Source organism: Rhipicephalus sanguineus, chromosome 4 (assembly GCF_013339695.2).
Source record: "Rhipicephalus sanguineus isolate Rsan-2018 chromosome 4, BIME_Rsan_1.4, whole genome shotgun sequence".
In the NCBI taxonomy this organism is placed as follows: domain Eukaryota; kingdom Metazoa; phylum Arthropoda; class Arachnida; order Ixodida; family Ixodidae; genus Rhipicephalus; species Rhipicephalus sanguineus.
In genome coordinates, this window is record NC_051179.1 from 34,645,908 (window position 1) to 34,659,918 (window position 14,011).

Sequence of the window (14,011 nt, forward strand, 5' to 3'; positions counted from 1 at the left end):
GATTTAGAGAGATGGAGATGACAACATTTGAGTAGCACTTCAGCAGTCATCTTGAAAAATAGAAAATTTATAGCTAAACATTAATTTACCTGTTTATCATGTTTCTTCTTTAGCTGCACAGCAAATATATATGTATGACCTACAATTATAAGTAACAGTTCTGTGTGAAACAACGCTGGCCCACATACCTTATTGTTCCAGAAAAAAGAATTGGCTCCTGAGGTATGATGGCAAGGCGGGAACGCAGCACATCGCAAGGTACCATAGAGATGTCGATGTCATCCACGAAAATTTTCCCTTCACAGACGGGGACCATCTTGAAGAGGCCCATAACTAGTGATGACTTGCCACTGCCTGTGCGTCCGCAGATTCCAACCTTGAAGAAAGATGCGTGTCATGCGAGTTAAAGTACACAGTATAAGTACATGTTAGGTTTCTAAATTTACCAGACGCAGTCAACTTAACCATGTAACAACATTACGACAAACAGGAGGAGAGGATAAAAGGTTTGAACCCCGTCCCTCTTAAATTCTCCTGACCTCGAGCCTTTACTTTGACCTTGCACCTAAAAGCAGCATGCCATGGCAACTGGGCCATCAAAGTGGCCGATGCTCACAATAAAGATCATTCATAACAAAAAAGAGATGCTTGTCCAGCACTAAATCAACTACACAGGTACGATGATGTTACATTGCTCAAGTTCTATTTAAACCATTCCAAGCTAACTCAAACATTGCAGGACATTGTCTGCTAAGTTTACAATGCTAGAATGCAGCAGGAGCCCCACACAAACAATGACAGAAACTCAACATCAATCAGTGCTTTTAAGAACGCATGCAAAAATGAAAGCAGTCTTAAGAGGAGTTTCCTAGGGGTCTCACTTTTTCGCCTGGTGCAAAGGTCACCGAGACGTTACGCAGTATGGGATCAAGGCCTGCCTCATAAGTCATTGTGACTTTTTCGAATCGCACCTCTCCTTTGCTAGGCCAGTCGACGGGCACTACAAGAGAGAAAATGCAGTTCATGGTCAGTAAAAATTCAGCCTTCCAAGGCAACTGCACATAGCGTCTAAAGAAGGTGCAACATTTGCAGTTGGCAGAGAGACAGAGAAGGCGAGGAAGGGCAGGGAAGTTAACCAGACGCACGTATGGCTTGCTGCCCTGGACTGGGGGAAGGGATAAAGGAGCGAGAAGAGAGAGAGCACAAAAGAGAGAAACAGAAACACATGCACACTTGGGGGAGCGCATGAAGTGTGCAGGCAGTTGTTCAGACCTGTTGACTTTAAGTAGGTGTATTCTGTGCCTTCAAGGCACATGTCCATGGTCCCAGAATTTTGACTGCAGAAAATGGCCCTGAGTCCAGTAGGGTCAGAAGCACCCCGCATCACTGGGTGTCGTAGCTAGCGCAGCTGCACAGGACGTGTTCGATTGTCTCTTCAGTTCCACAGGAGTCGCATGTAGAGGTGTCTGCCATTCCAACTCGAACTGAGTACCCCTTTGTGAATGTATGCAAAACTTATCCAAAGGTGGCATAATAGCATCACATCGAAGCGGGAAATTCGCAAGGTAGTTGTAGCTTGAATGAAGGATCAAGTTGATGCAGATGACACCTTTGGAAGCTAGGAAATGGCTAAAAAGCGTTTGCAAGATTCCGAGCCAGCAAATAAAGTTTTCTTGCTGCATCACTCCTTGATAGATGAATTGGAACCGCTCGAGTTCCTTCATGGGCCAATCAAGCTGTGTCGTCATTTAATTAGTTACCAGTTAATTGGACATACCTGTAACACTGGTATGTCCTGGTATGTCCTGGTAACCACTGATATATAATATCATGCCCTTTTGCTAGAGCTTGATGGTGACAATTTCTTATTTCGTGCACCAATTGCTTGTGAGTCCTCTTGTTCAGAAAAAAGTTTACACAGAAGCTAAGCATTGTGGTTGGCAGGGTTAGCAGCTCAAAACTGAAATGCTGATCACTTCCTCTAGCAGCTGGTTCTGGTTAAAAGTGAACATCCTGACAGTCAACTAAAAGACCCGAAACACTGCATTACCTTGCTTTTTCAGCTCATCTTATAGTTAGGAAGCATAAAAAAAAAGAATGAATCTGATTGTTGCATGTTCTTTGTTTTGCAGACATCTGATGAATGAATACACAGCCGTTGCGATTCCTCCCGTCTGCTGTTGAAAACATTGCTTTGACGGAATAGCTGTCGAGAGCATTAATATGACTGAATTTGTCAGAGAAATGCTTTCTATAGTGGACGGCTGACCACTAGTTGGCGCAGATGACAAAGGTATACGGACGGCAATGGTCCGTATACTTCTGCTCAAGGGTGTACATACTATATGTACTGGATGCTCGCTAAAGAATAAAGCAATGTGAAGCAAATCATACGCTGAAATGCTAAAACAAGAAAACGAATACCCACCGTCAACGGGTGTAGGCACACGCTCAATGGGCAGATGACAGTATTTGTTAACACGCTCAACAGAGCTCATGTACATCTCCACATTTGAGACTTGCCTCACAAGCCAATTTAAATAGATTGGCACCTGGAAGACACATAACATAAATGTCACTTCATGTGGTTGAATAAAAAAAACAATGCAAAAGTATTGTAGTAGCTGTAATACAAATATCAAGCGAGTTAAAGATGCAAGATTTTCTTCATTGGAGGGGTAACAGAAATTTATTTGGTCATTTGCACCAGCTTTACAAGTTCATCATGCATAGCACTGCAACATACAACCCTCTAGTGCATGACTAAATATGAGAAGGCTCAAATATAGTACATGCAATGAAGAGCTGCACTAACATAGAGAAATGAAAAGTGTCCAATGTTTTATGATGATATACTTGAAGAGAACACATCGTACTGGCAGAAAAATCTGCTATAATAAGGAGCACACAGAATGCTGCAACTTTGCTATGTTTACCTAACTAATGACAGATCAGAAGTGCCTACTTACAAGCAATGTGTATGTCATGGCAATGCCCACGAAGGATGTGCTGGTCGTTCCCATAATGGCCGCAGTGAGAGATGACACAGTTGCCAAAAAGAGGATTACGCCTCCTAGATAGTCCTTGAAATAGAGACGATGTACGGAGACATGTATGAAGACAGGAAAAAAAAAGAAAAAGAAGAAGACGTTGAAGCATATGTATGTACGCCACTAACGGAACAGCTATTTACAGGCTTTTGTTTTGCGACAGAAAGCAACCTGTAACTCAGTGCTTAAAAACAATGTTTTTAAGCATATGACCTCACAACCACACAATCTCCATACAAGATAAACTACCAATTATATACAGACATTTGCTTCAAAGGTAGTACCTGTTCTTGGCCTATTTCATATTTGTTATGAGACATAATTGCTGGTGAAACAGCGTACACAAGGAATGGCTGGTAGAAACAATAATCAAAATAAAAAGTTGTCACATCTGTACATCATTTGTCCCTGCCATGTATACATCTTTTTTGTGGCAATCATGCCTACATACAATGATGAGCTAGTACTACACCATTTAACTGTAACCATGCAACAAAAGCTGTGCAACCAACCTCATCAGATGCCACACAGCAATCAACATACTAGTACTATGCAGCATATAGCTAAATCTCACCAGTGAGACTCCAAGCCAGCAATTGGCACAGTTGACCATGATGAAGGCCAAGTTGTTGTCATTGATGTGTTCATTCATCCTCTCTACAAACCTACCCTCTTCCCTGCAAGAATTAATCGTGAGAAAAAACTTTCAAGTCCTGTGCATTGAAACTAAGACATGCATCTAAGTGTGCACAGTTCACTTTTTTTTTTACATTTGTTACTCTGGGATTACCTGTAGGCTCTAATTGTGCTCAGTCCGGACAGCGTTTCGGAGAAATGCGAGAAAACAGGGCTCTTTGTGATACTGTCAAGGCGCTGTAGCTCTCTGCGGTGTGAAAGAAAAAAATATCAAAAAAAGGCACAAAAGAAATTAGACATCAGGCCTTACTTCCGTACAAGAGATCAGATTGCAATAGAGAGACGACATGTGTAATATAATATGAAAACGCTTCGACAATTACGTTATGTCATGCCAAGACACTGCTACTTCACTTTATTTCATGACGTGAAACAACACAAATGCCCACATTTCTGTAGTCTTATTCTATTCTTTTGTGTACATGACTGAGGCTATACTTTCTTCCACAATGAAATTTAATGTACTTGAAAACCTGGTTTTACTAGTAATTCAACTCCGGGTCCCATAACCTCATTTCCGGCACTGTTTCTAGCACAACATGAGCTTGCCAGAATCGGTGTTACTCACAGGGTGCTACTTCTTGAGAAAAAATAATGCCCAGCAAGAAAAAAAGGAAAAGGAATGATTAATGAGATATAGGGTGGTCCGCATTAAAAGTGTAACAAAGTAATAGTTGCTCTAGTGACATAGTTGCCCTTAGTCTAAGATGCAACAGAACTGCAAGATTTACGTATAGTATATTATCATATAGGGACGGTTTACAAAATGGAATGCCAACCATTCTTTTACAATAGTGAGGATGCTCTAAATGCAAGTTATGCTGTCTAGTCCTGTTTATTCTAAACCTGCTTTATTTTTGTAGTTACATATACACCAGAGGAGTGTAAACAAACCTAGAAATCCGCTAGAAAGGGCTCACCTTGAAGACTGCCGGAAGAAGGATTGGATGCAGTAGTAGACTGCCATGACAAACACCACCACTATCAAGAAGTACGGGGTCACGCAGACATCAACTAGTATGGCTGAGAGGCACAGCATCAAGAACCTCAACAGGACGGGTAACGTCACGGGCAGTTTCTGCGAAATGAACGTACAAAAGGCACAGCTAAGTAATAAAAAAGTGCGAAGATGAATTTGTACAAGTGCCAAACAAGAGCTCAAAGTAAGCTGAATGGCTTCTTTAGAATCAACATATGTTAATGTGAACTTTTCATAGATATAAGTGATCACAAATGTTTTTTTAAGTTTAGTTGAGAAAGTCCGCTATATTCAAAATAAGGTTTTTTTGATATCTGTACACATACTTGCCGATAGATTAACATTCATTGGGTGATTTAATGTCAGTGTGTTTTAGACAAATCTTAAAAAACTATCAGCAAAAAAAAAATCGAATGACTAAACCCATGAAGACAGCACTCCGTGAGAACAAAAGGTAACATGTCAGTTTTTAGTAATTTGTTAACATCTTACCTTGTCAATGACACCCATATCGCTCGAGAATCTGTTTATGATTCTTCCAATTGGATTGGAATCGAAAAATCTGCACAAAGACGTAATACAGGAAGAAAATATTATAGCTGAACTAAGCAAATGATTCCAAAAAACATTGATGTCAACCTGTTTTTGTAATTGTACACTAAAATCAAGTCACTGACATGCTTTTTAACACAAAAACGTGACCAGTAAGATAAGATTTACAACTGCCAACTACTTATCTACACTACACAGCATTGACTTGACACTAATTTTTTGCTTATATAAAAAAGAAATGAATTAGCATTCAGGTTATTCAGTTATATTCAGGTATGTAGACACTTTACATTGAGGTTTGTGCTTGTTTTATAAAATGTCTTCAAACAACTCTATAGACAGTCTACAGCGTGCCCTAACAGAAGGAAAGACTTTTTCAAAAGAGGATTTTTTTGTTAAAAAAAAAAAAAGAGCTGACTTAAGACTATATCCACAAATGGGAAGGTGACATGATAGAATAAAAAAAAAAAGGCGTTAACACTAGCTTTATATAGCACACAGATATAACGTAATGTTGACAGCTCGGCTACAGACCATACAAATTCCATCTAAAGACTTGGTTACTGTCACAGAAAAATGCAGAAAATTTTCAGACACACTTTTGTACTGCAAGCATTGCTACAAATTATATGCGTTACAAGCAAAGATATCGTAAAAGTCAATAGGAGAGCTCACAAAAACAGCCAGAAAAATTTTTATCTAGGCAAAGGACATAGCACTACCTCATGGGACACTGGACAATGTTGTCGATCATGTTGTTGTGGAACACCTTGACCGACCGCAAGGAGACAAGCTGGGCCGACATGTTTGTCACAAGAGAAAGAACGATGCAGAACATGGAGAGGCCCAGGTATCCCATCAGGTAGCTCCACGCCAGCTCATCCTGCGTTTTGCAAAAAGTGGAGCGATAGCGGTTCGATTCTGAGAGTAAAGACGACAGAGGCTGGCCTCACGAAGATAGACTCTTTCTATGCACATGCATTGAAATGGGAAAGTCGAGGTAAGACACCGAAAGTAATGGGAGCAGATATTACAAATATACGAGCTATGCATAAAGGCAGCACCTGGTAAGTATTTAAACCAACATGTACTACTTTGAATGCATCAACTGCAAAAAAATGTAGCTTGATGTAATGATTTAAAAGGTATTGCCAGGGCTTTTGCATCAAAAATGAGATGTGATCAGTCACCAAATATACTAGTTTAGTGTTCGTTTTAACAGTGGACAACCTTGTGCACATGGTTCAAACTGTGTAAGGACAGAGGTGCAGTTTATAATTTTATAATGCAAACAAAGAGGTTGGATATAAACACATAAGCATGAACATTTGTTATCCCCAAAAAACATTGGACATGCACAAGTACACATGTTTACTTAGACATGCATGCTATGTAAATAATGCACATGACCAATATTTATTTAGTCGCATTTCTGCCCCCTTAGACTTTTCAGCACGTAGTGTGCCCCTGGAAGGCGTTAAGCATGGCTTAGTAATTTGACCATCTTCATTTCTATTCTTGCATGATCACACCTCTTTTTGATGATTGTACTAGTCTAAATGCAGAAAACATGATCTGACTACTGTGTAAAATGAAAATTCCGTGTAACAAAAGGCACGCACAATTTCAAATGCAGAAAGTCTGAAAAAGTGTCATGGTGGTTTGAAGCTGTTCTTTTTTTTTGTGTGGTTAGATCGATAGACTATACCATTGAAATTTTTGTGTACCCTGATTTTAAGAAGGCACTAATGGTCAAAATATGTGTCAGAAGTTTCTAGGGGCACAGTGTTCAGTCCACCAAAGATATAAACCTTACTAACAAGTACGGTTTATATCTTTGGTACTAACAAGTGCCATAGGCACGCAAACAAGTGCACTAACAAGAGCACTAACAAGTGCGCGCAAACTATGGCACTAACAAGTGCCATAGGCACGCAAAGAATATTTTAATCAACAAGCACTTCTGTTCTCCTCTGCATTTCATGAGCATGTAACTGCCAAGGCTGGAAATTGAATTCGTAACTTTGTGAGCATTAATTTCTTCAGTAAATCTGTATACCTATCTTCAAGAAATTGTGCCTGTATGCACTGAGGTGCCAGACGAAAAAAAAGTTGAATTTATAGCTCGATTATTGAACCAGAAATCTTTCCAGCTGGAAATACTTCCAATTCAATAATTCAGCTTAAAGTGAATGGATATCCAGCTGGAACATTGTCAGTTGCCGGCTGAAGTTCGCCCATGTTCCAGCTGGATATTCATCCACTTCAAGCTAAATTATAGTGCCATAACTGAAATATTTCCAGCTGGATATTCATCCACTTCAAGCTAAATTATAGTGCCATAACTGAAATATTTCCAGCTGGATTTCAGGTTCAATAATCCAGCTGTAAATGAAACTTTTTTTTTTCATCTGGGATGCCGAGGTGCAATGATGACTGGACGAAATGATGCACTAGGACGCCCCTGTGCACACCGGTGCAATTTGTCAAAGACGCCATTAGTTGCGATCCATTGACCAACCTGGTTTGCTGGGACAGTGACGTTGATGTCTCTGGACGCTTCCGACCAGCCAGTGAGCCAGAAGTCTGATCCCAGCCTGGCCCCTTGGTTTGCCGCAAACAGAACGCACACCAACGCCACCAGCAGAAGCCGGCACGACCGCATGTAGTCAAGGTACACCGAGCATGGTATCTTGCCCTGTTCCCTGTCTTCCTCCTCGATCACCTTCCATTGGGCCTCTTCCACGAGAGCGAGCGAGTCGGGACCACCGAGAAGAGGACCCGTTAACCCTGACAGAAAAAAAAAAAGAGAATTAACAATAGTGAGAAAGATATTACAATGCAACCCTTCATCAGATTAGATTGGCAAAGTGTTCTTTTAAATTCCAACAGTCACTTAACAACACAGAAAATGTATATTATGTAATAGAGGGAATAAAGAAAGACATTCATTTTTAGACATTTTATGGAAACTGCTTTCTCATCTCCTAATCAGATACACTTTCAGTTTATCACTAGGGCTGATTAACTGGAGCTACATAATTCACAATTCTAGTACACTTGTATACCACCTAGCCTAAAATTTATAAATCCTTACGCTAATGTTAGGTGCTCCAATACATTAATCGCTGCCTCTCTCTGTCTCTTTCTCGTGTTCAAGCTTCCTCGCACTGCTTAGCCACAGTAAGTACAGGGGAGGAGACAAGACGTGTACTTGTACTCACCGTCGTCCCCTAACTGGTCTGTGCCATTGGCGAGTAACTCGTCTTTCTTCTTTCCTTCACTCTCCTCATACTCCTCCTCTTCCTCGATGAAATTTTCTGCCGTGTTTGAGACCCGCGAGCTCAGGCGAGACGGAGGGCTACGCATCCACGGATTACGGATGAGCGACGAAGTGTTCGAGGCTGCGGTGGAGCCCGAGTGCATGCTGTCCGTTGAGACGCTGGCCTTGAACCGGAAGCCGACCGAGGTGGGCCTCGGAGCGCAGCTGCTACGCAGTGCTGCGCTGGTGTCATCGTTGCTCAAGTCGTGGAGGGGAAGCGGGCTTGACGGGTCGTGCGACAGCTGACGGCTCAGTGTCACAGGGCGTGGCTGTTGTCTCAGGTCCTGTCACGAATGTTGCAAAGGAGAGCGTGAAAATGAAATTTTATGCGTCAAAGCTGCTTCTTGATACGTAGGACACAGACAAGCAAGACACAAGTGCAAAAGTAATAATTGTTACGGCTTTAAGTCCCAAGACCATGAAATGATTATGAGGAAAGGCGTAGTGGAGGGCGCCGAAAATTTCGACCACCTGGGGTTCTTTAACGTGCACCTAAATCTACACTCTAAGAAAAAATAGAGTACATATTTGGGAAGTATTTCTGCCACACAACTAGGCTTGTGCGAATATTCGAGCACTTCGAATATTCGACCGAATAATACAGTATTTGAATTCGCTTCGATTTGAATTTAAATTATTGTATATTAGCCCGCTTGTTATAGTGTATATTAGTCCGCTTGTTACCGCCTGTAAAGGTGGTTTCACTGCAGTGGAGCAGTGCTATATCGTGAATACACCTTTGCAAAAAAAATCTGCACTGTCCGTTTGTAATCTCCTGTAAACGTGGTTTCACTGCAGTAGAGGAGTGCTATACCGTGAATACACTTTTCCAGGAAAAAGCCGCACTGCCGCGAAGCCTCATTTCAAGGTTAAATTAACATATTACACTCACATCGATTCATCATTTTTTAAGTTTAAAAACTTGTTCTAACGGCTTATATGCTCCAAGTGTAGTAAATTTTAAAACATAACATATTTTACAGGTTATCACTTGCATTCTACCAAAAGCCAAATCCTGCTACTATTCAAAGTTGCTTCCATTTCTTCTGAACCAAAAAGAATGACATTTGCACATGTCTTGTTACATTATTAAAAAAAAACGTGCAGGTTGGTTGGATCATGACAAATATGCTCGTTTTTCTTTATAATATCGGATATATACTATTTGAATTCCATTCGATATTATTCGACCAAAATCACTATTCGCTTTGAATTCGCTTCGAACCTAAAATTTACTATTCGCACAAGCCTACACACAACTATAATCGGCATCTACCTCGCGTCCTTTCCTTGTCTTATCACCGCGGTCCCGGCACTTCCCGGTCACGAAAGGCATGTGCGCTATCAGCGTGACATAGCATTCTTGATAGGAAAGGGGCGAGAGCCGGGTTTTCAAGAAAGGAAACATGAGCAAACCAGATGACGTTCATAGTTGTGCGGCAGAAATACTCCCCAAAGGCTAGATTTTTTCCTTACGCTGTAAGTATTTGCTGTTAGTGGCGCTCTGTCCCGTGTCCTTTCTTGTGATCATGCTCTCTCGCGCCTTAAAAGCAATTACGAACATTCACCAACTCGCCCATCAAAAAGTCCTCTTAAGTACACGGGCCTCGAGCACTTTTCCTTCATCGGAATGCGGCCGCCACGGCCGGGATTATATCCCACAACCTTCAGGTCAGCAGCTGACCACCATATCCACTAGACCACTGCAATGGGTGATGCAAGTGCAAGCATCTGTGTAAATTGTATGTGTTTGTAACTATGCCATGAATATATATATAATAGCTAGCCCACTTACTGACTCTCCTGAAATCAAAAAGTTGCACAGGCTTACCTGTGTAGAACCAGAGTTGGCCAGATACAGGGACTGTTTAGTGATCATGCGCATCAGCTTGTGGCGCTCTTTGGTTGTGTTGTCTCGGCTAGGCGGGACCTCTCGTTTGGTGGAACGGCTTAGAACTGTTGCCAGGTCTGGTTCTAGCTTCTCAATCTCAGCCAGGTTGCCTTGGCATCTGATCTTGCCTCCTTCCAAGATGATCACCTGCAAACAGCATCTACATCATGCGACTCGTTTCACTCCAGATGGTGTAAATTAAGTAAGTGCTAGTGAACAAACGCTAGTGAATGACGGTATTTATCTCGATAGTTTGTAAATTTTTCAAGTGAGAGACTCTTCATAAAATCCAAATAGTAGCAAGAATATACCTGCGACATTAGTTATTTGCATCAACATAAGTTATCAAAGACAAAGTGATGCAAAGATACCTTGGATGCATGAATTAACAGGTCCTGCTTGTGAGTCACAAGGACGACAGTCCGGTGTCTCCTTAGCAGGAGACTCCTGATGCCTTGTTCAAACACATGCATGCCAACATGAGTATCGAGTGCTGAGAGTGGGTCATCCTAGGAGAAAAAAAAAAGAAAGAATGAGCATGTACATTTAATACATCAATGCTCATCAGGAAAAGAAAGCTTTGCCTCAACACAGTCGACTAAGCTAAGCTGCTAGATATGTTACAGTAACATACCAGGCCTGCAACAGTGACTCAGCACTTATGGTATCATACTGCCCAGTCCAAGGTCATCGATTTGAATCCTGGCTGTGATAGCTAGCTCCCAGTGCTGGTTAAATGCAAAAATGCCTCTGTACCGTACTTTCGGGTACATTTGAAAGAAAACCAGGTGGTTAAAGTTAATCTGGAGCCCTCCAGTACAGCAACCCCAGCATACCCCATAAATGGTTGCGTAACATCGAGATAGTAAACTCACAACTCAATTTTTAACATATTTAAGTGCTCATAAAGTAGGAGTAGGCATGATACGATGGCCCTCACTTCACGAGCAAAAACCTTACCAATATAACTGCTTTGGCTGGTGAGTAGAATGCCCGAGCTAGGGCGATCCTCTGACGCTGCCCGCCACTCAGGTTGAAGCCACGCTCGCCAATCTCCGTCATGTCACGTGCTGGTAACAGATCAATATCTGGCTGCAGTGCGCATGCCTGAATCACCTGGTGATATCTGTAAACGGTTTGAGGCAGGAGAAATGGGTTTGTTTTTTAGCTTGCATCGAGCGACATGTCTACGTGCACGACGAATTCCAACCACCATCCTGTCTAGATTTTTCTGTGGTGTTTTGTCATTAGCAGTGCAAATGTCATGCAACAAATGCAAGTTATTCACGCATAGAGCTTTGTACAAAATGCTATTGACGGGAACTGTGGCACTGAAATTGTTCAGCTAGCATGGATTTGGTTAGTACATGGTAAGTACCTTGGGTTGGTTAGTGCATGGGTTTGAGTAATGTTCTTATGAAATTACTTCTTAGTTTTACGCCTTGTACTTCTAAATTTATTAGCAATCACAGTTTTCTAAACGCAGCAAAACAATAACTCTCTGTGTACATGCACAACCATTGCGAAATGTTGTACTTGTAGCCCATTAGTCTCTTCCTAAAGCTGATCAATCTGCAAAAGTCACAAAGCCCATTACAACTCAGAAGGACAGAGCTTATGTAAATCCGTGAAGGTATGCTGTCTATCGTTTATATTATAGCTGAACCACCATACTCAATGTTCCTATAGACACTAGCACCACAGTTGCCTCTAGTAACCTTTATAAAAAAAACTCCGTACATAGACGTAGCCAGCTACAACAAAGCACATCTTGGGAAACAGCTGAACTAAGCTCGCACTCGTGTGCAAAGGGACTGCACACCAGAAAAGCTACTTCCGCCACCAACAGAAATGAAGCAGGCATATCGACACATGCTTTGATAACCGTAAGTGCACAACATGCATTAAGCTGTACATCTTCCATCATAAGGTAGGCATGAAGGCATGAAATGATGCATTAGTACATGATAAAAACATGCTATCAGCACAATAGTAATGAAAAATCATTCAACAGGGAGAGTGTTCTGACAAGAAGCCGCAGACAAATTCTTTTGTTGAAACGTTGGCTCCAGCAACATTCCCTGTTCAATGGTTTTTCGTTGATTCAAACCTCCATCTTCCCCAGAACTTCTGTCTTGTTTGCATTATCAGCACGATAGCAACATACCTTCGGCCATCATACTGCTGTCCGAAAAGGATGTTCTCCTTGAGAGTAGCATTCAACAGCCATGGTTTTTGTGGCACATAGGCGATGCAAGTGGTGCTGGAAAATGAAAGTGTGGCCAAATGCACATTTTTTAGAAACGCTGCATGTGTCAGAAATTCAGGAAATGCTCCACACTTCAAACTATAGCATCAAATAATGCTGAAGGATAGTTCATTTTCACTAATAGTACAGTGGCAGGTCCTGTTGTATGCACTACGGCATGTTCACCTTTAGTAAGTCCACTAAGCTCATTTCCCAAATAGAAAATTTTAGAGAATTTAGGAACACTGAGAGAGACAGGTATCACAAAGCAGTCCCAGTATGTGACACAAAGTTTTCGTGTTGCGCATAGGCCGTCAAGAAAAAATCAAGTGTAACCTGAACCCTCTGATCCCGGCCAATATCTAGCCTGCAACCTTCAAAAGATTGCATTAAATGGTCATGACAGACGCTCGAACATCCTGATGTGCCATTTATCTCAACTGCAAAATGGCTTAGCTGGGCTTCTGTTAGAGCTAGTGCAGCTGAGGCCACAGAGATCACAAAATGTATTGTGATTTACGCAGACGTGCCTGCCAGACCTGTCTAGTTAGCAAAAAAAAAAAGGACAAAAAAAAAGACTGAGTCACCATAATAACAAAAGGAGAAAGACGAACACGGTGTTCTTTTTGCACTTCTGTCTGTTTTACGTTGCTTGTAAGGATGAACGTTTAAGAAATGTTTACTGAACGTTGAAGTTATGAAATTCTGCTGAATTATAGGCAGTTTTAAAAAATGACAAGTAGTTAAGTGAGTTTGGTTGTTCGACTGACAGGCTTATACAGATGCAAAAAAACTTACTTTGCCCAGTGCACAGTACCCTTGTAAGGCGTCAGTTCACCCAGCATGCCAGCCAGAAGGGTTGTCTTCCCACTTCCCACTGGTCCTACTATTATGGTGAGCTTTCCTAGAGAGAACGGAGTGGTTCTGACATTCAGTTAAACATCAATTACATCACTGCAATTAAACGAGACAGAAGGGACCAGTTTAGACAGCCGCTTACCGATGGGCACCGTGATATTCATATCCTGAAGAAGTGGAATTTTGGTGTTGGTGTCATAGGTGAAATAAGCGTGGTTCATGTTAATCACAGCAGGGCTGTCAATGGGAGAGTAGACGTCCGACAAGAACACGTCAGAGTCGTCACCCGCAGATGCTAGGAACTTGTCTAACAATTCACTGTCTCTGATGTTGAGCTGAAAAACACAACGTTAATATAAAACAATGCAGGTTTTATTGGCGATTACGAATGTTCAGGACAATACTGCTTGGAGCA

The 14,011-nt window shown here is 41.6% G+C and overlaps 1 protein-coding gene across 1 annotated transcript in view; it reads right to left on the reverse strand.

Moving 5' to 3' along the window:
- Nucleotides 1-14,011, reverse strand: part of LOC119389757 (ATP-binding cassette sub-family C member 9) — a 38,129-nt gene that overhangs the window by 9,468 nt on the left and 14,650 nt on the right. Inside the window, exons 12-28 of the mRNA XM_049414534.1 lie at nucleotides 13,739-13,931; nucleotides 13,537-13,642; nucleotides 12,658-12,753; nucleotides 11,451-11,616; nucleotides 10,862-10,999; nucleotides 10,431-10,637; nucleotides 8,502-8,883; nucleotides 7,799-8,067; nucleotides 6,000-6,160; nucleotides 5,218-5,287; nucleotides 4,667-4,824; nucleotides 3,841-3,933; nucleotides 3,625-3,727; nucleotides 2,970-3,083; nucleotides 2,429-2,552; nucleotides 882-1,000; nucleotides 189-376 (exon numbers count right to left, since the gene is read on the reverse strand). Of these exons, the coding sequence (XP_049270491.1) occupies nucleotides 189-376; nucleotides 882-1,000; nucleotides 2,429-2,552; nucleotides 2,970-3,083; nucleotides 3,625-3,727; nucleotides 3,841-3,933; nucleotides 4,667-4,824; nucleotides 5,218-5,287; nucleotides 6,000-6,160; nucleotides 7,799-8,067; nucleotides 8,502-8,883; nucleotides 10,431-10,637; nucleotides 10,862-10,999; nucleotides 11,451-11,616; nucleotides 12,658-12,753; nucleotides 13,537-13,642; nucleotides 13,739-13,931 (2,687 nt within the window). The remainder of the gene's footprint in view (nucleotides 1-188; nucleotides 377-881; nucleotides 1,001-2,428; nucleotides 2,553-2,969; nucleotides 3,084-3,624; nucleotides 3,728-3,840; nucleotides 3,934-4,666; nucleotides 4,825-5,217; nucleotides 5,288-5,999; nucleotides 6,161-7,798; nucleotides 8,068-8,501; nucleotides 8,884-10,430; nucleotides 10,638-10,861; nucleotides 11,000-11,450; nucleotides 11,617-12,657; nucleotides 12,754-13,536; nucleotides 13,643-13,738; nucleotides 13,932-14,011) is intronic.